At 41.9% G+C, this 25917-nt stretch overlaps 1 protein-coding gene across 6 annotated transcripts in view; it reads left to right on the top strand.

The window, feature by feature from the left end:
• cadm3 (cell adhesion molecule 3) overlaps positions 1-25917 on the top strand; it is an 89775-nt gene that overhangs the window by 37818 nt on the left and 26040 nt on the right. For all 6 annotated transcript variants that reach the window (XM_071490741.1, XM_071490740.1, XM_071490739.1 and 3 more), the window contains exons 4-5: positions 16153-16305; positions 22058-22195. In XM_071490741.1, the coding sequence (XP_071346842.1) occupies positions 16153-16305; positions 22058-22195 (291 nt within the window). The remainder of the gene's footprint in view (positions 1-16152; positions 16306-22057; positions 22196-25917) is intronic.

Below are 25917 nucleotides of genomic sequence, written 5' to 3'. Positions count from 1 at the left end.
CAAAGCACTGCAGGTATGTTCAATATGAAAATGGCAGTAAACAGTTCGCAGATACTTCTAAGATACATTCGTAATGGTCCCCACGTTTACACTTGTCATTTCAAGTCACATCTCCATCAAAACCCAGATGCAATTGAATGCACTTTTGTTTACACTTGGCCACATATATGCATCCCTGTTGACTACATTACAAATCTAATTGCAATCTGTCTTAGATTTCCCAGGCTACATGCAAATCAGCCTAGCCCCTGCTCCTGTTCAGAGCGCGGTGCTAATATACCTGAATCTGTTTGTTAAATGCCAGAAATGCCAGAGAGAAAAATAACTTGTGCTCCTTAGCAGTTAAGTTATAACAACAGAGACACAGTAAAGAGGAGTAAAGACGATGTATGCATCTCAGAGAGATGGATTAATTTATACCTTTTCAAGATCTGGCTCGAGAGTGTCTCAAGGAATTGTCAGATATATATTTAATCTATCAAGACGCATGAACTGACTCAGAATCTTAGGGTCTCTGATAAAAACAATGTACAGAGAGAGGTGTTACGTTTCCTACAGAACATTTCTGCTAATGCATGTTGGTCCCACGTGATTTTTAGGAGACTTAGTTGCTATAAAGATGTTTGTGAGTGCTCCTTTGTTGAACAAGACACTAATAATTATCTTGTACACATTGGGTCAAAAGCTTTGTTGAAGAGAAAAAAAGCCCCAAGCACAGACATTAGGGGACAGAGAGAGCAAACAGCATATTACTGTAATACTGCATGGTGCCAAAAGTGCTCAATAAGTGTAACACATTGCAGTGGCTCAACACAACACAACACAACACAACACAACACAACACAACACAACACAACACAACAGACCCTGTATTTTGGAAGAGAAAACAGAGGTGAGAAGGATCGCTAGTGGCGGGAAACAAATGACACTGTAAATACGAACTGACATTAGAAATATGGAGTTGTGATACTAATGATCACTTTTGACTGGGTTGACTCAAACTTGTGTTTCAAAACACTGGCATGTGTGAAAAGGAGTGTACACATCAGCTAGTTTGAGTATGAAGACAGGGACATCACTAAGCTGTGATTCCAATTAAAGACTTTTTTTGACATGATGAAAAGAAATGTCTCAAAATGATAGTTAAAGTCAGATGACTGAAGAAAAAATTGGAGCCTGAGGAGCTGAAATGTTTTGCTGCAACTTTCTGTGGCCTGTTCCTTTTCAGTAGTCCATCATCGCACTACAGACTTGGTACATTGGAGTGAAAAGAGGAGAGAGGGGTGCAGATGGGAGGGAAGGAGAATTAGAAACAAGGGTGATGAGGGAGATAGAAACACTCCCTTGTGTGCTAATACAACACTTTATAGCAGAAGTGAAGTTAAGAATGGCTTGAGTAGAGGGCCAACTTTTTCTGCAACAGACAATTTGGACAACAGAGAGAGGCGAGAGAGAATGAGGGAGGGAGGTGGGAAAGGACAAATGGAGAGATCAGCAAGTCTTTACTCCAGATGGAGCTTCAAGCACAGAAGAGAGGAGGGAGATAGAAAGTAAGGCTCTTCTCTGCAATGACACTTAAAGCCCGACCTCTACTTTGGGGGGAATTGAGAAGAGTATTGGAACAGGGGGAGGAAGAGGAAGAGGAGGAGGAGGAGGGGGGAAATAGAAGGAGGAAGCGAGAGGGAGCAGCAACTCCCCACTGCGGTGGTCCAGCATGCACAGCAGATGCTGTACTTTGGAAAGCAGAGAGTTGAGAGGCAGAGAGGGGAGAGGAGGATGATGGGAGCTCAGAATTCATCCCATATCTCCCCTTCAAAGTGCAGCAGATGGAGAGAGAGAAAGATGGAAAAAATGACGATCTTGTTTTTTGAACAGAAAGATGGAAAAATAGAGGAGGAATGGAGGTAGTGATTGATGTAGGGAAGATGAGAAGTGATGATGAGGGACACGAAGGGAGGAAGGAGGGAAGAGGGGAGTGATAAACAGAAGACAACAGTTTTTTGGGGGATGATAGCAGCAGATGGAGAGAGAAAGAGAGAGACAGAAAGGAGGAAACAAGAAAAGACCATTTCTGACCAAACCAGGATACAGTGTCAAAATAAAAGTCCACCTTTATCCATACATGCTTTGAAAAAACACTCTATATGAGTGGTAGAGCCACTTAACAGGTTAAGTTTTGGTGAAGTTAAAGCCCAAAGCTATTTGTCTAAGGTTATGCAATGCTTATGGTCATGCTTAAAAGAGCAACACGGTTGGATCTGCAGTAACTGATTCTTCTTGGGTGCAGCACAACAAACTGAAGACACAATGTATTTCACCTTTGAAGTTGTCATGCTTGCAATTAATGTTACAATATTCACTCTCCTGTTAGAGCTATTTTAGTCTCTGTATCCAGCTCTTTAGCTGCTAAATGTTTCAACATGTTCGCCAGTTAGTTGCTAACTTTGCCTGTTTGCCGTTTGGTGCTCAGCAGGTAGTGCGCAGTGGAGTTTTTGCTGAAACCAGCTGGAAGTGCGAGATCTTTGGGAGCAGTGTGACAGAACCGAAACAGTGAAGGTGTGAGCTGAAAAACACCAAACAGCTCTGTAGGGCTGAGGAGTTGGTTGATAATTCGCTTGGCGCGACTCCTTTCACATTACACATCGTCATCTGATCTATTGTTAATATGAAAATATTGATGCACGAAGCTTTAAAGTTGAGGAAAGAATGAGGTCACAGTGTTGACTATAGGAAAATAAACAATAATTTGTGAAAACGTTCGGCTCCTTTGGGTTGACATTGAAAAGACAGTCCAGCCGTGAAGGGAAAGACAAAGCAAGCACAGACAGATTAGGAAAGTAAAATGAAGGGATGGTGAGATCTATCAAGTGAGGCAGGGAGGAGGGAAAACTGTGACAGAAAATTCCTCAATGATCCAAAGGATAGATTGAAAGAGAGCAGCAAGTCATCTATGCAGTTGGCCCGAGCAGCACAGCGCAGACAGTGTGCTTCAGAGTTAAGACAGCAAGACATGAAGGGATGAGAGTAGGGAGTACAGAGAAAAAGAAGGATATACTAGAACAGGAATGGAAAAGGAAAAGAAATAAGAGAGTCGATTGAAGAGAGGAGGAAGAGACGAAAAGGAGATGGGGAATGAGAAAAATCACACAACTCCAAGCCAGTACATTGCAGCACTGCACAGCATGCTCCGAGCTTTGCAGAGTGGAGAGAGATGTATGGGTGGAGAGAGTGAGGACTGGACGAACAGCGTGATGAGACGTAGAAGAAGAAGGAGAAGAAAATGATGACTGACAAATCCTCACAGTGACGGCTGCCACACTGCAGAGCAGAAAATGTACTACGGCGAGATCAGAGCCACAGAGACAGAGGAAAGAGATAAATAACTGAAGACTGACGGATGGATTTTGCTCTGAACCTATTACTTTAAACTTAATCTAAACAGGTGGCCTTATTAAAAAAAAAGACATGGGGGTAGATATGACATTATAGAGAGAAGAGAAATGAGTTTGTCGAAATGATGCGAGGGTATAGGGAAAGATTTTCTTCATAAGAGCTCATACTCGTAAATAATGTGAAAAATGACATGAAGTCAGAGCCAGGGCTGTGAAATATGAAATGTTGATGTTGCGAACACAGTCACAGTCACATTGATTCAATCCAATACTATGTGGTAGATCGAAAGCTCAAGCTGACTTTTATCATTATCTCAGTAACCAAAGCCATTGATATCAGTTTAATTTGACCCTGCTTTACACAGATGGGAGGCGATACAGGGAGATGAAGACACAATATTTTAAGAGACCCTTTCAAAGCTACATGGAAGTGACAAAAAAAAAAGCAAAAAAGCTAAAGAACAAAAATTGAGAAAACCAGCTTGGTTCCAGTGGGGAAGAGCAAAATGAGAGTCCTGCAACTATAACTGACTAGATAAAGATAAAGCAAAGCATGAAATTAATTGTTAAGGGACACAAAGCCCAGTTGTGTTTATTAAAGCAGATACAGTGACAAAAGAAATTCTTTTTACAGCTAATCCTGTACTGTGTTAATCTGAGTGTGAACATTTAGAGCAAAGGAACCTGTCATTCCATGGCGGCACAGAAATGATCCGATATCTGTAGCTTATTCAAGATATTTCGATACATTTTAATTCCTTAATTCTTGATCATTTATTTTAAGACCCTTTTTAAGGAGACACAGATACCCTGGAGGGAGTGTGTGGGAGTGGATGGATGGAGGGGAAAAAAAAAAGACCCAGTGCTGCTAATAGAAGAGATTAGACAGCTAGGAAAGCATGAAAACAGATGGGTTCCTACATTAATGCCAGACTACCAGGAGACAGAGAGAGAGACACTGAGACAAGGAGATGGACATGAGGGGGATAAAGACCAGCGGAGAAACCAAAACACTGAAATCAAGACAAGGACAGCAAAACAAACAAGGACATTACATTTATATATTTGGCTTTTAGCTGATACTCTCATCCAGAACAACTTAAACAAGCCTTAAACTAGTATTAATTCAGCACATCGATTAAGACTGCCGGATTTCTTCCTAGGAGACTGGACAGCTTCAGAATGAGTCAGTCCTAAAAATACTTTATAAAACCCTGTTAGAGAGTCTGCTAACAATTCACATGAACTTCAGGCTCCGGGATGAGCTTTTCAGAGCAGTTGGCACGGCCAGCAGAGTATCTAGTTAACCCCAGACTAGGGCTGGGTGGTGAAATTAGTAGCTTTAATATACTGTTGATAGAGACTGTCCTGTAAACAAGTCCATAGGTCATTAGTGCAGCTGGTTATTATGACCCATAGATACGTTTTGTTGTTAGGTGACATCTAGCTGTCGTTGTAATAATGACAGGAGCAAAGGGAAAAGTGCGGTGATGTAGTTTATGGAGCGACAAAGTCCACATCAGGATGAGGTTGAGGTGGATGGACGAGTCAACAAAACACAGGAACATGACACAGGAGGCGGTGTTCAATTCCCATGTGAAAGTAGCAGTTTCTGTTGTTTCTATTATCCATGTCCGTTCCACAAAGTTAACTACGTTGGTATTATTGCAGACCCCAGGGGGTCCGCTGAGGTACTGCAGGGGGGTCGCGAAGTCTTTGGTTGATTAGACAATTTTTTATATTTCTTAATTTTTTTTTTTTTTCCTAACATTTTTTTCCCACAAATTGAAATGTCTTTAAATGCACATTTACATGAATCCAACATAATGTAGCGAACGGAGAAATGGAGGCAGAAGACGTTATCTTTCAGTCAGCTACACACAGTAGCTATTTCAAGCTAGGCGCCGGTTCACTCACAGCAGGAGACTACCCCGGACCTGTCCCACCAGGCCTCCTGTACACAAAGGGGAGGACCCGCCCCTATCACTGCTGTGCCAATCACGAGGCCGCATGACACACGCTGGCTCTGTCAGGTTCCCCGTGATTGGCCGAGAGCCTATTCAGTCCCCAGTTTACTAAGGACCCAGACACAAGGACGCACGCTGCGATATTATTGAGAAGACCATACCTTTATATATATATAAAAATGGATCGTTTTGTAACTTGACCAAAAAAATCCACAAGCACAAGAGAGATACCATCCACCTCAGAAACCACCAGTGAACATGCAAGTGGCGAGGCGGAACCTGCTGCTGATGTAGCAGCTAATAAGGGTAAGCGCAAATGAGAGAAGACCCGAAAATATGCAGATAATTATCTGAAATTTGGTTTTACCTTTAAGGAGACAGATGGCATTGAATTTCCAATGTGTGTCATTTGCTCTACTGTTCTTTCAAATGAATCTATGAAGCCATCAAAGCTGCAGCGTCACTTGGAGACAACACACAGCCACTTAAAAGACAAACCTGTTGAATACTTCCAAGCTAGCCTCAAATCCCTCCAAGGTCAACAGATATTGATCAGAAAATCAGCCAAAGTTGGTGAGCTAGCTTTGAAATGCTCTTATCAAATTGCTCTTCGGATTGCCCAGAAGAAACAGCCATACACACTTGCAGAGGATTTAATATTGCCTTCAGCAACCGACATGTGTAAAACAATGTATGACACAATTGTATGCCATACATATAGTAGGGGGGTCCCTGCTCCAGCTCTCCATCAGTTTGGGGGTCCCTGGCCTGAAAAACGTTATTATTGTAACCATGACAACAATGTTATTTGAGAGGACGCTCCTATGGATCGTATCAGAGGGTTGGAGGACTGTTGTGTTGCTTCACAATATGCTAATAACCTACTCCCAACATCAGAGACAAAAACATTTCTAACCAATCATCTAGCAGTGTTTTATGAGCATGCATTCTTCCCAAAGAAGGGATGTTTCGTATTAGCAGGTGAAAAGTGGTCGCTCTGTTTTTGTGCCAACACAGAAAACTACAGTCAACAACCTTAAAGGCAAAGGGCTGTTGTTGGTAAACAAAGCAACAAGACAGATCGTAGTCCACACTGTGCTGTTCATGAAGCTGAATACCTGTACCAACAAACATGGGGGATACAGCTGAGTGACTTGTGTATAATGTCAGGACAGGAAATAAAGCCATGAGCATCCTGACAGACGGTTCTCATGCTTAACTCTCCGACACCACAGGGTGCCTTTGGTAACCAGGAAAGTCTTTTGCTCCAAGGGCAGTCAGCATTTTAATTCAACTGCAAATCCCAATCCCCACTATTTAGCTTTATGTCTTATTGTTTTATGAAGAGAAATGTAGCAGATTCATTTAGAAGCTAATTATCTACAAATTAATGAGCCACATATATTAAAACCACCTTTCAAATGTGAAACAACGTCTCTCTGGATGCTTGAGATCTGTTTGTTTCTAATATGTTATTCAGTACGAATTGCAGTGAAAATTGTTTCATTTACATACACCTTCGCCAACTATGCAACAGTTGGACAGAAGTGGATTGTACTTTCCCACCACATCTTAGATCAGATGCTCACACCAACACCAAACAGTTTTATAAAATCAGCACAATCTCTGAAACACATATCACATGATGTGGACATAAAAACACATAGATTAGCCCCCTCCATCATGAAAGGATTATGTGACAGTGCCACTAATGGAGCACTGTATATTCACTTGTTAGCGAAAGATTAACTCTCAGCTGGAAAAATGAGGATGAATAAGGTTTGTAATTTGTTTTGGTTGGTTGCTCATGATTAAAAAAAAAAAAAAAAAAAAAAAAACTCTTGGGAAAAAAAAACACTCACAAACTTTCTTGTATGATTCAGAAACTTAACCAAGGTTATCGAGTGCGAAAGCAAATGCATCTGCCCACTTTAACAACTTTGCTCTTTTCACTCCGCCTGTTCCCACTTGTGTCCCCCAACATAAGGCTCCTTTTATTTCTCTTACTTCTTGTCCAAGGACCGTGGCATATACATTTAAAGCCGTGTTTATTCCATGAAATTTCATAACTCCAGGCACATGGCTTACACAGAGAAGTGAACCCACAGTGTGCAGACAATAAAAGTAAATAATAAATAATTTGAAGTTTTGCAAACACATTTTCCCACCAGATGAAAAAAAAAACAAAAACATATATTTGCTCTCACACCTGTAATTTTATTTACTTGTCATGTGTGGTTTCCTTCCTTTGCATAAAAGCATATCAGCATACATCGGAAATGCTATCCGCCTCAGTACAATTTAACAAGGTAATGGCACTCTGGTGATTTACTAACCATGGTAGACAGGAAGGGTTTTGCCTACTGGGAGGATATTGAGTAGGCAGACTTTTAACTGTGGCAAAAACCTGTAAATCATTCCATTAAAAACGCATGCTAAGCACTTTTGAAGTTTATAGTGCTAAGCAATCTTAAGTGAAACGATCACAACGCAAAAAAAAAAAAAAAAAAAATTAAATTGATGGTAAGATCCCCACTCAGCCTCTCAGGGAACGAGACAAACCGATAATGACTGCTTGCAACACAGAGAGACGGTACTCCAAATGCTGGGTGTGAGTTGTGTTTTTGACATTTTCTGAAAAACTATTGATCCACATCGCATCAGTCAAAGTTTTCGTGGTGTCTGGGAAGGCTCTCTGGAGAATGTATTAACAACAACCATCACAGGACTGAGAGACTGCAGGAGAGACGTTTGAAATCTAGCACTTGAAAGAAACCTTTTTCTATGTTCTCTCTTTGTATCGTCTGAACTCTGTATTTTTCCATGTGTCCTTAAAATAATCACGTGTAATGGAAGACAATCGCGAGGAGAAGAAAGAGACAGGCTTGCAGAGAAATCAAAGTTAAAAACCCAATTTATTTTTGAGGTTAATGAAGTAAATATACAAAAAACATCTCCCATGTGATTTTGAAACTGGCCTTTTGCCTCTCTCTTCCAATGAAAGGAAAATAAAAATCAATAAACTAGACATAAAACAGTAGAGACATGCATACATTAGTACTGTGGTAGCCTGATTCTTATGGCCCTACACTTAATTTTTTAATAAAAAGGTAGAGACAGCCACAACTCGGATGCAGTTTTTTTATTTTTAGTTCAATGACTCAACATTTCGGCATATGGGCTTCTTTAGGTTGTGCCAAAACATAGATTCAGAGTGTTATAAATAAAATCACTGCAATGGATTTGAGATTGTGCAGGTTTTTCCTGTTGATGTTTACCCACTGTCCAACACAAGAATATGTGTGTTTTTCCTTTAGTTCTGCTACAATTTATTACCCCAAAGTCCTAATAGTTCTGCATGGAAAATATGCTTATTTTCCTTTTGCCTAGAGGCAAATGAAAGGATTGATATGACTCTCATGTCTGTACACCAAAGGTACCTGGTTAGCTTAGCTAAGCTTAGCTTGGTGTAAGGACCAGAAAGAGACATACAGAGACACCAGGAAGAAAGGTAAAAATATTCTCATTTTTTTACCTAAAAAATAATCAGTGAAGTTGATGTGATGACATGCAGACAACTAAAAGTGGCTGTAAGCAGCAGGCTGATATAGTGGCAGCCATTATGATAATTGCTTCCTTGACTTTTTTTTTTAATTTTATTTTTATAAAGGTGAGGACAGATGAGAAAATAATCCGTGCTTCAGCTTGATACATTTTATTGTGCCGTGCCTTCTTTTAAATCCTTTCGCACCAGGCTGAGCCAGCCAGCACGAGCAGTGTCTTCTCTAGGTAATCTAGCTCTTAGGATGTGTCATCGGTCAGTATTTGCCAGAAATCCCCAATGGACGTTTTTTCGCTGCTGTAAATACTACATGGCAGGATTTCATTGGCATGTTGCTCGAAGCTGATGCACCGTTGGGAACATTTCTCTCTCAAGTTTAAGCTGGAACTAATGCCTTCTTGCTTCAATTTGCACCACCTTGGGCAAATTTTGGTTCATCTCCCTCCGTTTGCCTCCTTCCATTGATTTTGCATGCATTTCAGCTGCTGCCTCTAAATGATTATTTTGTTTTTTTTATTCTGTCTGAAGGTAGAGCAAGTGAGACAAGTGGGTTTAGAGGGAGAAAGAGGCAGAGAGAAGGAGGGGGAAGGTGGATAAAACAGACAGAGGTGTGTGTTTATCAAGTGTTTCATAGTTCGCTCACTGATCCAAGATCAATTGACGCTCTCAGATCAGTGGGGACGGTATGATCAAGGGAAGCCTGCGGTCACTGAACCCAGATCAGCTGTCGGAAAGGACGGATAATTAGGGAGCTGGAGAGAATATTCAGAAACAGATGGGAGGATGGAGGCGACATGTGTGGGAGAGAGAGAGAGAGAGAGGAGGACGAAGAAGAAGAAGAGAGGCAGTCTCTTTGGATGAGGGTGTCAGCTAAATGCGTAAAATGTAAAACAAAATGAGTGAGTGAGAGAGGGCTGAGTGATGGAGGGAAAGAGAGAGGGCTAAAAAGAGGAAGAGGAAAGAGAAGAACAAGGCAGGAAAGGGGATAGACAGATGGATCGGAATAGAAATGGGCGGAAGGAGGGAAGGAGGTGGGAGAGGTGAAATGCAGAATCAGGTTGAGCCAAAGAAGAAAATAAAGAGACGGGGAAGCTGGGAGGGAGACAGAGTTAGAAAAAAATACAAATACTGGTCTGTAACTGATGTACTTTGCTTCAGCAACACAGGTTTCTCCTCCTGTCGTGCCAATAAAGCAAATTTGAATTTGAGAGAGTTCTCAGCAGAGTGGAAACTTGGTGGGAAAGGCATAAGGAGGCGGGAGGCAGATGAAAAAGGAATATATGTATGTGCACTCAGTATGTGTTGTGAGAGAATTCCTCTCTTCCTGAATGTTTGAAGTTGAAAGAGCATGAGAAAGATTGAGGGAGGAGGAAGAGGAGGAGGTGGAGGAAGAAGAAAAGTAGGCGAAAATAGCTGCTGTGACCAGATCAACAGCTGGACCTTTGGGGAGTATCGAGTCTCAAGTTTGAGCTGCAGACAAGAACCACTGTCTGGCCAAACACACAAACACACGCACACACCTAAGACATGTAGACATAGTTGCAAGCAATGATGTGCAAAAAGGTTTGTACGCTGATAAGCAGATCCTGTACTCGGTATGTAATCAACACACACACACACACACATACACACCTCCTCCTCTTAGCTGAAAACCCCTCTGACACCACTTAGAAACCCTTTACACCCTTGTGCACACTGTGTATACACAAAAAAAGTTTCACAGCTGAGGGAACTGCTATTTGTAGAAGTATTTCTTCAACCTGTTCAGAGTTATTAATTACGCACAATATTCCTCAGCAAAGAATCACAGGAGTCTCCTTGATGATTTAACAGCCCTACAGGACTGCTAGAGACGATGGACTGCCACTCCAGTTAGTGTCCCAGTGTTCAAAGCATCTCAATTGTAGCTCAAGTGTTTTCTGCTCTGCCATCTTTTCATGCCAGTTATACTTTGCTGGATTTGCTACTTTTTATAACTAGTCTATAGGTATTAACAACTGACACTGAATTAATATTTAACGTTGCATTTCATTTGTTATTGAGTAGTTTTCTTTGGTCCGTCTATCATGCCACATTTCACCTAAAGTTTGTAAGAGGCTCAGATCCTCTCTTCTGATTGGCTGACTGCCCTGTTGTTGAGAGAGCTCGAGAGAAGCCTGAGAGATAGAGATAGTTTTTGGTTCTTAAAACCACAAATATATCTTTTAATGGATATCAACACTTCTAATAAAACTCTGGAAAAATATAAACATGGGACCTTTAAAATAAGTGCAAAAATATCTGACACCATATCAATCACAAATGAGTAGCACCTTTTTAGTAAGCAACAACCATAAATGCTATTGGAAATGTAGCTGCTGGAACGGACTGCTTTACTGTAAGATGCTCTGTCTCTGAAACACCTAAGTGATTTCAACTTTATTTCTGAGAAATCGTGTTTTATTTCAGTCTGGTTTGCAGATGGCTCTAAACACTGTGACACCTATAAACCTCAGCTGACGTTGCTATGGAGAAGGACCCAGTCAGAGGCGCAAAACAGAGCTGTAGCAAATTCAAAATGTGGCTTGTTGTTACAGGTGGGAACATGCACAATAGTTAAATTCATTCAAAAGTCACACTGAACTGAGATGAGAGAGAGATGCAACCGAGGTATCTAGCTGGATTGGGGATGTTGAGCCTCACGGTTGGCATCTTAACCCCCTAAGCCATGGGGCCCACCCCCGGATATTGCTCATCGCTTTTACCGACAATTTAATCAGGAAGGTTTAACTTTGACCACCTTTTTGCCTGCTGAGAAATGGTGACTGGATTTGTATTATCTGCTTGTCAGCATTAGGAATGAGAAGAGGAGACTAGAACACAAACTTGCAAAAGTTTTAAAAATTTCAGTGTGTGTCAGAAGTTGTGAACTCTAAGCTTAGATGTTTAGAGTTTCATGTCCAGCCAAGGCTTGGAAGTGCTCCAAATGTCAGTCACCTTACATCTTCTGAGAAAGTGAACACGACTTCAACTATATTCCTTTACTGTACCACACACACACACACGCGCACACACACACAAACGCAACTTGTCCATTAATCCAGTTTATCTCAATAATAAGAAATTCATTACATTCTTTGACCACAGAAACAAGAGCCGAACAGCAGTGTGTGACCTATCGGCAGACTATTTATGTTGCCACATTGCAGGCTAAACAGCGTCAGGCACATGTACAATTTTCAGGGTCCTCCTGATCGATACGCCCCCGTAACTAGATATCATATCGCTTTTGAAAATCCATCACACCTGTACTTGCAAGCAATATACATCGCTTCTAATGAAAAAAGAAAGAACAAAAAAAAAGAGAAGAGAAAAGCCTGGAGTCAGAAAAGATTAGAAATGGGTGAGAGAAAGACGAAGACGAACAAGAGAGAGGGAAAGAGGGGAGATTGAAGAGAGATGAAGGGAAGAGAATTAAAGAGACTGATAGTTGAGCTCTGGGTCCAGAGGGCGTGTGTGTGTGTGTGTGTGTGTGTGCGTGTGTGTGTGTGTGTGTGTGTGTGTGTGTGTGAGTGAGTGACCATATGCCTCACACACACCCACACACATACCCACACAGAAAGGGAAGCTCATGAAGACAGATGCAGTGACCTTGCTTAGTGATAAGGCATGAAGATAAAGTAGTGTTGGATGAAATAACTGAAAAATACCAAGAGAAACAGACAGAGGCATGTGCGTGCGTGTGTGTGTGTGGGAGTGCAGTATAGATAGACAGGAGAAATAGACAGGTGGAGAGATGGAGAAGACAGAGATAATAGTGAGACAGTAAGAAAGACAAGGATGAAGACACTGACACGGATGTGGCTCAGTGCTGAGAAAGGCAAACAAACAATAAGATGGGAAACAAAGGGAAACCATAGCGCTATTAAACTGCAGCATATTTGCACCTACACACACAATCCTCCAGTCTGGAGGTTTTTCAAAATGACTTAATGACGTGTGTTTTTTCCGACCCTCATTTTTTGAAGCTCTCACCTTGTCGCAGTGACGTGGAAGCATAGTCCACCTGTGGTCAGCGCACAGTGACATCACTGTGTGGTTACTGGTGCAGCAGAGCACACTCAGCTTCAACCAGATGAAGCCAGTGAGACAGTGCTTCTCAGCTTGGTGTGACTTTCCCATTTGGTACATTTAGTGGCCATATCTGAGGTGAAGCAGTCGACTTCATTTGTATTTGATTATTGCTGCGTTCAGCTGGAACTTGTGCAGGTTGTACTCTCCACTTAAAAAGTCGAGTAGTATTCCTGGTGTTGAGGCAGTTTAAGAGGATGAGAGAACTGCTGCTTTGCAATTACTATAAAAGTTGGTATCTGCCTTTTTCACCATGCTCAGGAATGAGGAAAGAAGAGACAAAACAAAACCACAAACCTCAGACAGACTCATGCATTTTTTTAAGAAAATGTCCGTATATGTAGCAGTTTGTTAACTCCGAGTTAAATGTCTGAGCTCAAGATATGAACCGCACAGTTTTATTCAAGTGGACACGAAGCTTAATCCTGTTGACAGCCTTGCTGCTGATTTGCACTCTGCCTATCATTAGAATTAGTATCAGTCTTTTAGAATTAGCGTGTTGACTATAGAGCTAGCTAAAAACATGGTGTCATGCAGTTTACTCCGAATGCTGTGTTACTGTTGATATAGTGGGAAAAACTAAAATGTTTAGACACATAAAATCTTACAAAAAGCAGAAACATAGATTAAAAGCAAAGTGATCAAACAAATATCACAAAAATTCTCTAGCCTGTTAGCTGACTGGCTAACAGCTGCTTCTCTCACTGTCTCTGCTAGTTTCACCCAGCTTCTTACAACCCAGCTGTAGGGGAAAAGACAAGCAACATAAACCAGGTGGAAGTGATAAAGCAAAATTTATTGGATAAATAAAGATACAATCAAAGCGCAAGGGGAACTGAAAGAGGGGAACAGGGCAAACAGGTGCTGCTAAATCAGAAACTAAATATAACAAAACAAGGACTCAAGCTAACAATAGTTATATTTCTCAGACTTTCCAAGGCTTAAAAAAAGGAAAAAAATGCACCTGCACTGGCACTAAAAACAAACAGCACAGGAAGCAGCGCCTGTTCCTAATGCCACTAGACGGTGACAAAAAACTGTACTGTTGTTAACAAAACTATCTACGCCAGAACTGAACTATCAACCCCACTCATCCCTATAAAATTTGATTACATTCAAAACTGCAATGAAACAGCAAAGAGAAGTGTTTCTGCAAGAAATACATGGAGCCACTTTATGTGTCATGCAACTGCAAACCCTGCACTGGAACTCTTATGCATGTATGTTACGTCACGCCCTCAGAAGTCTCCCCGTGTACTTCTACTACAACTAACCATAAAATACTGCTGTTAGTTTAGCTGTCTTGTTTCAAACTTCAGCTCCTCGTGTTTCAGAATTGAGGCTGAGGATAAGACAAAAATAGCGCCATGGTGCCATAGTGCCACTTAAAACAACTTGTGTGGAAACAAATCGTACGATTCACTTAACTTGACCACAGTAGTGTTTTGCAGGTGCCTGCTTCCTTGTAGTCTAGATTGTCATACATTCAGTCATTATTTGCTGACAGCCAGCTCTGCATGATGGCGCCAGAGAACAAAGCTGGAAAGCCTTTATTGAGACAGAGAGATAGACTGTAAGACATCTAGATAGACAGGCAGATAGGAATGCAGGGAGACAGACAGCAATCACACTGCACAAACACCGTAGAGGTCAATGCTATCACGGAAACGAGCGGTTATTTCGTAGCATTTCATCATCATCATCTATCTCGGTCGCTTGTGCTCTCTCTCCCTCTTTCATGGCTGGATTTCTCATTGATGACAAAGCCATTTATGTCTCTCTTAAGGCCCCCCCCAACCCCCCCACCCCCCCACCTGCTTCCTCCTCACTCCCCTCCTTCCCTCCTCCTCCTCCACCCATCTCTTACTGTCTCTCCCTTATTCTCCTTGCTATTTATGCTTCCTCTGTTTTATTTTTCTCAGTTTTTTTTTTCTCGCCTGCACTTTCTCTCGTCTCTCATTCTCAATTTGTGTCTCCTCTCTTTACTCCTCTCTTTGTCTTTCTTTGCCTCGCTCGGGCTCACATCTTGGCTATTTTTTCCTTCTCTCTCACCTCATCTTCATCACACCTCCTTCTCCTCCTCCTCCTCCTCCCTCACTTTCTCTCTCTGTCTTACATCATTTTCTCTCCCCCTCCCTCCTCCTATCCATTTTACCTTTCTCTTTCCCATGATTTAAATTCTGCACATCATCTTTCTTACTTTCCTCTTTCCTTCTCACTCTGCCTTCCCCATCCCTCCTTGCCCTCCTTCATATGCTTTCTTCCTCTGTTCCCGCCTCCCTTGGTTTTCTCATTACATTACCACTACCTCTTCTTTTCTTTCCATTCTTTCTTTCCCTACTTGCTTCAACTTGTGCCTCCCCATTTCTCTCCTTTCACCTTCCTTGCATCCATTTCTCACCTTGTTATTTCCCTCCTTTCCTCCTTTCTCTCTCCTATCTCCTTTTTCCTTTTTCACCCTCTCCTCTTCTCTACCTCTACTTTTCTCCTTCTTTGAATCCTGTTTTCTTCCTATTCATCCTTAAATCATTTTTCTCCCTCACATCTCCCAAACCCTCCCATGTATTTATTCCTATACACCTATCCTTTACCACCTTACTTTTCTTCCTCCTTCCTCTCATTTTCCTCCTTACTTCATTAGATTTTTTAAACCACTCTCCATGGCTTTCTTCTGTTCCTTCTCTCCATCACCTTCTTCCCTTTCTCCATCCATTTCTACCCTTTTCCTTCTTCCCTTCCTTTTCCTCTTGTCTTTTTTCCTTCCTCTCTCCACCTTACTGTCCTTCCTCCCTCAAACAACTATTCCTTTCTCTCCCTCATCCTTTCCCCCTTACTCCTTCCCTCTGACTTTCTGTTTCTGTCTGACCCTATAATCATCTTCCTTTCCTTGTTCTTCCTCCTTCATTCAAACAAGCATCAAGTACAGAGCCAATTTGCCAATTACCGTCCACTGCAATAATAATAACAACAGTATATATAGAAAGATAAATTAGTCAGTATTAAAGTTATAAAGTTGAAAAGCATACCTCGTGAGACTTAAATCCCCTTAAATAATGCATAAAGCAGATTATATATGTGCACATTTCTAATTATTAATGTCTTCTTCCTTTTCCTCCCTCAGCGCTTAGAGATAACCGCATCCAGCTGCACCGCTCTACATCCACCGAGCTTTCCATCACCATCGCTGACGTGCAGCTGTCCGACGAGGGCGAGTACACCTGCTCCATCTTCACTATGCCAGTCCGCACCGCCAGAGCCACCGTCACCGTGCTAGGTGGGTCACACATGTGCATACTGGGGGGAAATCAGTCATCTGGAAGTTACAGAGGTTGCAGCTTTTCCAGACCTGAAAATAAACCCCGGACTGTTTGCATCCAACTGTCGAGAGTATTTTTATATCCAGTTTTTTTATGCTGCTTAAAAAAAGTGCAAGTCACCTGTGTCTCTAACAGCTGTGTTACATAGGTTTTCTGGATTTAAAGAAAAGGCAAAAATGTAAAAGAAACGTGTGTTTTACACATGTGTTTTAACCTTTCTATCTCATATCTGTCCTTGAAGGAGGACCTCTCTCTGTGAGGCCCATCCGAAGGTCTAAGATTTTTCTTTCCTACCAAGGCTTTTCAAAAAATGATTCTTTGTTCTCTCTGAGGCCTGATGGTGCAGAATGCTACCCTTGTCTTCCTGGTGCTCACGCTCAGGCATGTGTCCTTTGAGACTGATTGACGGCTGTAGAAATCAGCTCGACTGCAGTCTATCTTAATTTCTCTCCCGAACCTGTAGGATTGCGACAAATTTAAATGGATGATTTGAAGCTTTCAGCATCTTTTCTTATTTTCTCCTCAGCTGTCATGTTGTTTGTAACGATTTTACAAAAATGCCCACTTTTTCTACCAGCCTGTCTCAGACTGCGCACAGAAATTGTTGGCCCATCAAACTACAGAATACTTTAACTTGAAAATTGTGAAAAGTGGCTCAAATTCACCTTGATGCACCGCTGTGGCTTTGTATTAGCCCGACCTACCCTGCAGAGTTTACCCTCTCTCAGAGCAGAATGAAGTTCGACCCTGTGGCTGTCTGCTGTAAGGAGAAGCTGCCTGTTGGCTGCTCCACCTGTTTAGTGTTGCGTTCCATGCAGTTAGGGGACATATGAAAGACCATTTATCAAAGAGTGTCTGCAGTCAGTGCAGTGAAGGTTGAGATATCCTGACGTTTAGTCCCTAGTACAGGTAAAGCTGCAAAAAAACCACTGGCTCCGCTACCCATAATGCACTTCATCTTTTTGTTAGCTCCTATATTCCTCCAATAAACTGATCATCACGTGTAAAATTGGTTGATTTTTCCTTTAGAGACTTTTTTCTGCTGTGTGCAGTGTCACAGTTGAATTGAAAAATAAAATGAAACACTTCCAAACGATTAAAAAATCTCCTGAACAGTACAGTGGACCACAATGTAATGACTCCACAGCCTTGCTCGTGATGCCTTCATCCAGTTTGATCCAGATCCTTGCTTTGTGTAAGGTTATGACCTCATATAACTCTCGTGTGTGGAGATAAACTGGCTCCACTCAACTTCTATGAGATGGATGTTATTACCTACGTGTGATGCTGCTGTGCAGCCTGCTATAAATTGCGGTCATCCTGTCAGCGGTGAGTGGGCCTGTTTATTGATTGGATATTGGGCTAATCGGCTTTGGACCATCACGAACTGTCTTTTAACTATTGATTTTTATTGGTGGTGTTATTGTTCCTCAGTGTCAGCTAATGCTGGCTGTATTTCATGGTTTCTCTTGAAGATGAGAACAAAGCAGTGCACTTGGCGATGCTATAATGCACCAGCTAATGGCTACACAACCACAACGGGGACTTAATGTATACGCAGGAGAGACAGCTGGTCAGATATTCCTGCAAAGTTGTGGTGGACAGATTTACAGCCAACCTTGTAGGGCATCCAGGGCCACCTGAAACTGAGTCATTGTTTGTGCTGATCACAAAAATCTGCATCCATACAAATTGGCCTCCATCACTTAATTTTGCACGCCTTCTGATGTGGCCAGGAGTTAGTTTTTACTATGAGCTTGTTTGTGATATTGAGGAGGGTTTTTTTCATTATTAGTTTTTGCCATTTCTTCTCTGCTTTTCTAATCCAATACATCATAATTTGCCAACAAATTAAACTTGGATGAAAACGGAGCTGCGGCGGGTTTCTGCCTAATGCTCTAGGAAAATGCACTTAGTGGAAAGAGGAGATGCTAAAATTTAGATATTTAGGGTGGGGCAGGGGGGGCTTATGTTCACAACGGCTGTTATGTAGCTGAAAGACCACAGGGCTGTTCCCCAGAATTTGGGGTTTGTGAGTCGACAGCTGTGGAAGCATCCTTGAATAAATCATTTTGTTGATATTTATTCAAATGTTTTGGCAGTGCTGCAAAGTATGTCAGGAAGAATGAAATGTACTTCCCCTGGACAACAACATGTGCAGTGCACTTAAAATGTTAATGCGATGTTTGTGTGTGTGCGTATTCGTGTCGGGGGGAGGGGATTGTGAGAGCTGAAGCACAGGCGAAGGCGGGTCTACTTTAGCTCTTTAATTCATATTAATATGAGAATCACTCCTCCATATTTCTTCCAATTTAGCAGTAATTGTGATTCAGGCATTTTTTATTCGCTGTAATTGACGGCTGTGACACTGTATTCTGCGTTCAATAAATATTTCATGACCCCTGAGAGGGAGCCAAACCATTAAAAATGTATGGCAAAATGTCTAAAACGCACAGACCCCTATGGGAAAATCAGCCAAAGATATCGAGTTTTGGCAGAGCAGTGTTCATGCGTGAGTGTTTTATTCTTGTTTTGACATGTGGAAGGTTTTGACAGACACACACACACAAACACACATAAAGCCATAACTGCTGAGCCTGGTCAGTTTTAAATGGTTGTGTGTCTGTTAGAATAAAATGTGTGGCATGCCTCCGCGCTCTCTCCTGAGCTAAGCAGAGAATAATTTATAATGGCTTTATTCTCTTTTATTCTCCTTGTAGAGGAAAGGGTCTCAACAGGGCTTCTCCAGCCAATTCTATACATGCAATATTATTCCCTCATTAATATTCAATGCCACTTTACTGCCAGAGAGCTTCCACACACAGTGCACTACATCAAATACTGCTACATAAAAAATTGACCACATTTTTATTTTTTTGATCTATACCTTGGTTAGTTCATGGCACTTTATGTTGGTGCCTCTGTTTCTCTCCATTTGTCTGTCTTAATCTGTGGGAGGTGGACAAAGTAACAGGAAGAACTTTGAATATAATTAAATACATGATACATGCGCTCCATTGACATCGATGTATCTGTTTATCTGTCTTTTCTCTTTCTGTCTTTCCTCGCTCGCTGAATACGTGTCAAGTTTTGGAAATTTAATTGTCACAAAATCTTAATTGTTGCAAATTAGATTTGCAACGTCTAACTCTCTCTGCCCCTTCTCTTTCACTCTCTGTCCATCACGCCCTCTCCCCTCCCTTAAAGCAGATGATGGTGGGATAGACCGCAGACACAATGTTCATTATTTTCAACAGCAGAATGACAGTAAACTCCACCAACACTTGGGAGAAAAGTGCCGCCCACAGTGGCTCCAGATGGAGTACGGCGAGAAAAGTTTAATTTTCTCCTTTCTTGCCTTCCGACCACAACGGTGGAGGCAAAGTGGATACTTAAATTTTTGGCAGAGCAGACGTGTGGATTGTGTTGTTTTCACTTCCTCTCATGCTCCAAGTTAAAACAGTAATTAGGCAAAAAAAATTGTTTCTTATTTTAACCGACGGTGCTGGAATCTGGAAGAACACCTCCGGGGAGAAATTTGTGGTTTGTCTTGGGGCGTCCTGGTGTTGCAGTTGGCAGTTTGAATCTGACCTTTGGCTAATGTCATCCCTCTGTCCCTTTCAGCTTTTACTCCATACAGCCCACCCAAGGCCCCCCCAAAAAAAAAAAAGAAAAACATTTCAGTCTAACTGAGTCATTCCAGCTCCCATTTTGGCTTTTAGCTAATGAATTCTGGGAGTCATGTTTAATAATCTCTGCAAAATATAATTTATTTCCTTGACATTTTGAACTGACCTGCAGTAACTGAGAGTGAACAGTCCCGCAATGCTATTTACCAGACTCGCGTCGCAGAAATGCCGAGGCTGTCAGAGGCAATGCAGAGCCCACGCTGCTGATTTTAAAGGGTGTAATGCGTTATTATTTATTTCATTGAATTAATTGCTGTTCCGTCTTCTTCTCAGTAGGCAGCCACCCTGCCTTTTAGCGCTTCACTGCAAATCTAGGAATGCTTAACATGCATACCTCAAGAAGTGTCATGAATGTTAAGTTCATGGAGGATTTTATCGTTTTCTTTTGGGAATATTTTTGTTTCTATATTCAGCTTCTGTAATCTTCTGACATGTTTTTAAAATGTGATTAGTATTTCAGTGATTCAGATTCATCACAGGACTGATGTGTGCTCTACTTAGAGTCCAACCTACTGTGTGTTATCACAGACTTTTCCCAGAAATGTGTATCACTAATGGCATTTTTCAATCAATTGAGACCATTTGCAATGAATCTCAATTTCAAAAACCTAATCATGAGAAACATATATGAAACTGACAGACTCCTAAGGATGCACATATCATTGGGTCCCTTATTTTAGTCAGCAGGTCAGGTACTGGCAAAACATATCACTAAATACACTTTCTCTGTCACTTTAAAATTCAGTGTTTCTACTGTTTATTAATTCATTTTCACCAGAACCTATTGATAGTGGTTCTATGCGAGGCTGCATCTAACAGTTACTGTCATTATAGATGAATCTGCTAATTATTTTCTTGATTAATAAATATCTATTAACTGTCAGCAAAAACTGCTGTAATGACTGACAGCCCAAGGGAATTTGCTGTATTTCTATTTATTCAAAAGACACAACAAAACCAAAAGATATTCAGTTTACTATCATATAAGGCAGAAATCAAAGCAAACCCTCACATCTGAGAAGCTGGAACCAGAGAATGTTTGGCATTTTTACTTGAAAAATAACTTAAAAGATTGATTGTCAAAATTAATTTTCTTTTCTTTTGATCAACTAATTGATGAACTGACTAGTTATTGCAGCTCTGGTTCTGGCCTTCAAACTCAACAACAAAATAGGATCAAAAAGGCCTTTTTTTTATCATGACAGCATCTTTTTTTTTTTTTTTTTTTTTTTTTTTAACACTACCCTCCAAAACCATTACAGGTGATGGTTACAGAAAGGATTCACATGACTGATTTCTGATCTGCCTCCTCCACTGTTAAGATGTGGTTAAGTTTAGGCACAAAAAAAACGACTTGGTTATTATTAGGGAACCACTGTGATCATGGATAAAAGAAACCAACACTGATATTTAGCAGCAAATTGGGTGCAAACATCGCTTTCTAGTGTTAAATACCTATCTATCTACCCCGACCCCCTTCCTGAGCCGCTGTAACAACATTAAGCTACTTCCGCCTTTGCTTCGGAGACAAAACAGTCATTACTCACACAGTCTTGAGTGGTCACTTGTCAGCAAACATAGAAATATTGTGGTGCACCAGGCCTAATTGGCACTGATGGGGAGACAGCTGGTTCGATGCTTGTGGAAGGTCAGGGTTAACAGAAGCTTTACAGAAATGTGAGCCACTGTGCAACGACTGTGGGTGCAAATAATTACAAGCGTGCATCATTTTTTTTTTCCCAGCTGGTTTCCATCAGAGCTTTCAAAATTTGACCAAATAAATTCAAGCTTGTCTGTGATATTGAGGATGCTGTATCAAGCTTTGCCGTTAACATTCATTGTTTCCCCCCCAATTCAGTACATATATGCTGTATTTGTTTGCCTTCCTTTTATTTATTAATCTTTTTTTTTTTTTTTTTTTTTTTTTGCCTTTCCTGGCTACAAGGTGAGCCCTGCAGCCCTCCCCCTCTCTCTCTCCCTCTAACTCCCTAACTCTTTATGTCTCTCTGTCTCTCTTCAGGTGTGCCCGGTAAACCTCAGATCTCGGGCTTTGAGAAAGCAGTGCCGGAGGGAGGCAAAGTCACCCTGACCTGCATCAGTACTGGCAGCAAACCCCCCGCCAGGCTGATCTGGTACCGCGGAGACCAGGAGCTGGAAGGTGAGAGATACAGGAAGTGTGTGGACACTCTCTTTGTTTGTGTGTTTGTGGATGTGTGTGTATTCCAGGGTCAGAAAATGTATGTTTGAAGTGTCTGTTGTTGTACTCTGGCTTGAACTCTTTGCTGGATCTGTCTGTTTGGTGAGGAAGTGCTTGGGCGTGGTTGTGTGTGTGTGTGTGTGTGTGTGTGTATGTGTGTGTGTGTGTGTGTGTGTGTGTGTGTGTGTGTAGGACTGTGTGTGTGTGTGTGAGTGTGCAGCTGCAAGGATATTCTGTAGGAATGCAAGGATGTGGTTTTCGCCATTGTGTGTGTGTGTGTTTTTCTCTGGAATTAAGTGTTTGTGTGATCCTGCAGCGTGTATGGGGATTTGCTAGTGTGTGTGTGATTATAGACATGCGCAAATTTGTGCACATATCCCTCATGTGTTGGTGTTTGTAGTGGTGTGTGTGAGTGAAACTGTGTTTGATCATGCTGTGTGTGTATTGTGTCCTTGCCACGTTGCCTGCTGTCTCTCTGTGTGCCCTAAACCTGTGCTTGCATATGTGTGCGTGCGCAAGTGTGAGGGCATGCTGCCTGTGTGTGTGAGTGCAGAAACATGCTGTGAGTGTGTCTGCGTGTTTGTGCCCTTCTTTCCCATCATTCCTTTGTGTCCTGATCCTGTAAATTTGTGCCTTTGCATGTATCCGGGATGTGTGTATGTGTTGGCTGTTGTTTGTATTTTGTGTATGTGTTGATGCAGAGTTTATTCTTGCAAGTGTGTGTGTGTGTGTGTGTGTGTGTGTGTGTGTCATCCGTTGAGCTGCAACGTATCTGCAACTGGGAGTGACAGAACAGAGAGCAAGAGACAGCGTGGGTCGGATCTAGCCGGGGATAACGACAAAATCCAACAATAAAAGGCAGGGCGGAGGAGAGGATGAAGGGATGAGGTCGAACAGAGAAATGGAGATAGAGAGAGCTTTGCATGAGGTCAGACTGACTAGTCTTTTGTTACAGATAAACAGGAGAAATGAGCAGGGAAGAGAGGGAGCGGCAGAGGGAGCACAGGAGAGGATGACACGAGCGGACAAATGAAGCAGCTCTTTTCCTCGCAGATAAACTGAAAATCAAGGAGACGATTGGCAGCCTCTGACTCACACCAGTAGTATTGGCAGTTGTAACGTTTCTCCAAATTACAACCACGTCTCCCATAAACCGCGTCCCCTCCCCCTCCGCGTCTTGTTGCCTCATCAGTCAGAGGTTTTCTGTTTTGCTTTACCGAGCCGAAAAAAAAACATGTTGGAAGTGTTGTTTCTGTCACCCTTTCACTCCTTCCACCGTCTGCCTTCACCAGAAACTCTTTAAGCTTTAAGCTATGGTTGTGCTGGAAGAACAGCGCCCTCTGTCTGTGTTTGACGCTCTCCAGCAGATGTCCTGCCAAATCCGTCTCTTTGTAAACTGCAGTGTTTAGACTTCTTTGCAGTGGCCTTTTCTACATTAATTATACTAATATAATTTGATGAAATAATGTAATAATGATTTATTGACGTGGAAAATGCTATAGTCAGGCTTTGTAATGCAAAAATGCCCATCTCGTGTCCTGGTGCCTTGGCAGCATTAATGTTTGCTGTAATTATGGATTGAAATGAATCGAAAGAATGGACTAAAGCTACAAAGAGGAGGAGAGGGAGAGCTGCCTGACTGAGGACAGATTATCTCCTCTTTTTGTAACAACTGAACTAAAAAAAAGGAGACAAAGGGGAAGAGGAGTGTGGGAATTGTTGCTTTTTAGAGAGTTTGGATTTCTGTTTAAAGGGTCATTTAATCCACAACACAAAAAGATGCAATTTGCAATAGAAAAAGAAAAAGGATGGTCAAAACTGAAGCATCAAAGACCCAGACTTTTAGTCATTTTGGTCAAGTTTTAAAAAACTCTGGCTCCTACACTCACCGTTAACTGCATTTTTCTTAATAGTCTCTCTGTCTGGTAAAGTCCCATGTCTCTGAAGCACCAGTCTTCAGTTTGTTACACAGGCTATCTGTTAAAATTGCGCTGTCTCTAAGCTCTGACTTTGGAAAAGTCTGGAGAAAACTGCACTCCAGAGCCTCAGAAGACATTATGTAACTGTTTTCACATGCTGAGACTAAACTAAACACCATGTATATGATTAGGGGAGTGTCCCTTTAACCATAGTTCCTATGCCATGCAAGGACATTGCAGAATAAAATTATTATTTTTTTCGAAGTCCTGTATCGAATGTTGATAAAGAGCACAGTCACTGAACATAATCCAGGGTTTTGCTGAGTCAACGGTCTCATCTGTCAATAGAATTGCACCCAAAATGACAGGGACATTGGTTCTTTTATGTAATTTGGGTGAACTGACCCTTTAAAGTAAATGGAGAACAGAGTACAACAGAGACAGACAGAGAGCCGTTTGAAGGAGATGAACTCACTGAGAAAGATGGTGTGTTCAAGGCCCCGCTCAGCCATCCTGACATCGCTCAGCATCAATCAGTTGTAGCGTGAAGCTACTTATTGGGGTTTTATTCAAATGTGCTCGTTTGGGCGGGGGCACCACCTCCGAAGAGGAATTAATTTTAATACACTGAATCCAATCAGTCTGATATCAGAATCCGTGACTTCTCGATTCAATGACTCTGCCATCTCGACTTCAAAGGAGCACAACAGGACAACAACTGAGTCTAAATACAGAAATGTATTAACCACTAACAGCTAATACAGGGTAAATGCAATGTCTGATAATTACCAAGATGCAAAGTGGAGCAAGAGAACAGTGTTAATCAATAGCTGTGTAATGAATTGGGCGATGGTGGGAGAGAATATGATTAGGCTTTCTTTGTAGCTGTAACAGCAGGAGACCTGCTAGCACTCGCAAGACTAGTTTCCCTCCCATCAGCAGCGGAGCCGCTAGCGTCCTCAACGCTGTCATCACATTGTGTGCGAACGCCGATATTTGTCCTGACTTTGTTTGAGGTCAGTGTTGTGCGGTCCAGAATTCTGGTCCCCACGAAGCTGTCGGACCCCAGGAATCTAGTAAAACAAAACCACACACACACACAGACAAGAACACACATCCCTTTGATTAACACACAAACACTGGTAATAGCCAGTTAATAATCACACACACAGGCTGTCACACAGTGCTCATCTCCGGCTAGATAGCAGAAGAGCACCTTGGGTCAGTGTGCTGTTATTACAGCTTCTCATTCATGCAGTTGTAGTCTGTGTGTGTGTGTGTGTGTGTGTGTGTGTGTGTGTGTGTGTGTGTGTGTGTGTGTGTGTGTGTGTGTGTGTGTTTGTGTGTGTTTGTATGTGTGTGTGTGTGTGTGTGTGTGTGTGAAAGATGAGACCATAGACTGCTGCTCACCACTGCTTCTCTGACAGCTTCACTGACAGTGAAAGGAAAGATGGAGAGGGAGAGAGAGAGAGGAGAGGGGGAATGAGGGCGACACAGATGTAGAGGGCGTGTGCGTGTGTGTGAGAGAGAGAGAGAGGCCTTATATCAAAAAAGTGACAGTGAGGGGCTGCTGAGAAAACAGAGAACAGAGAGAGAGAGTGAGTGAATGAGCAGGAGTGTGTGTGCGTGCATAAAAATAGACAGAGCGACTGCGAGGATACTGAGAGACTGATGGAAGCTGTAAAGAGTCAACGGAAGAGAGAGACTGAAAGAGAGAGAGAGAGAGCAGTAGGGGAATTAAGAAAACCACAGAACAAGAAGGAG

This window comes from Trachinotus anak, unplaced genomic scaffold, assembly GCF_046630095.1.
Source record: "Trachinotus anak isolate AG129_WGS33_773 ecotype Australia unplaced genomic scaffold, CSIRO_AGI_Tana_v1 ptg000012l, whole genome shotgun sequence".
Classification (NCBI taxonomy): Eukaryota; Metazoa; Chordata; class Actinopteri; order Carangiformes; family Carangidae; genus Trachinotus; species Trachinotus anak.
Note: the sequence above shows the minus strand (reverse complement) of the source record. Positions and strands in the feature narration are given on the sequence as shown.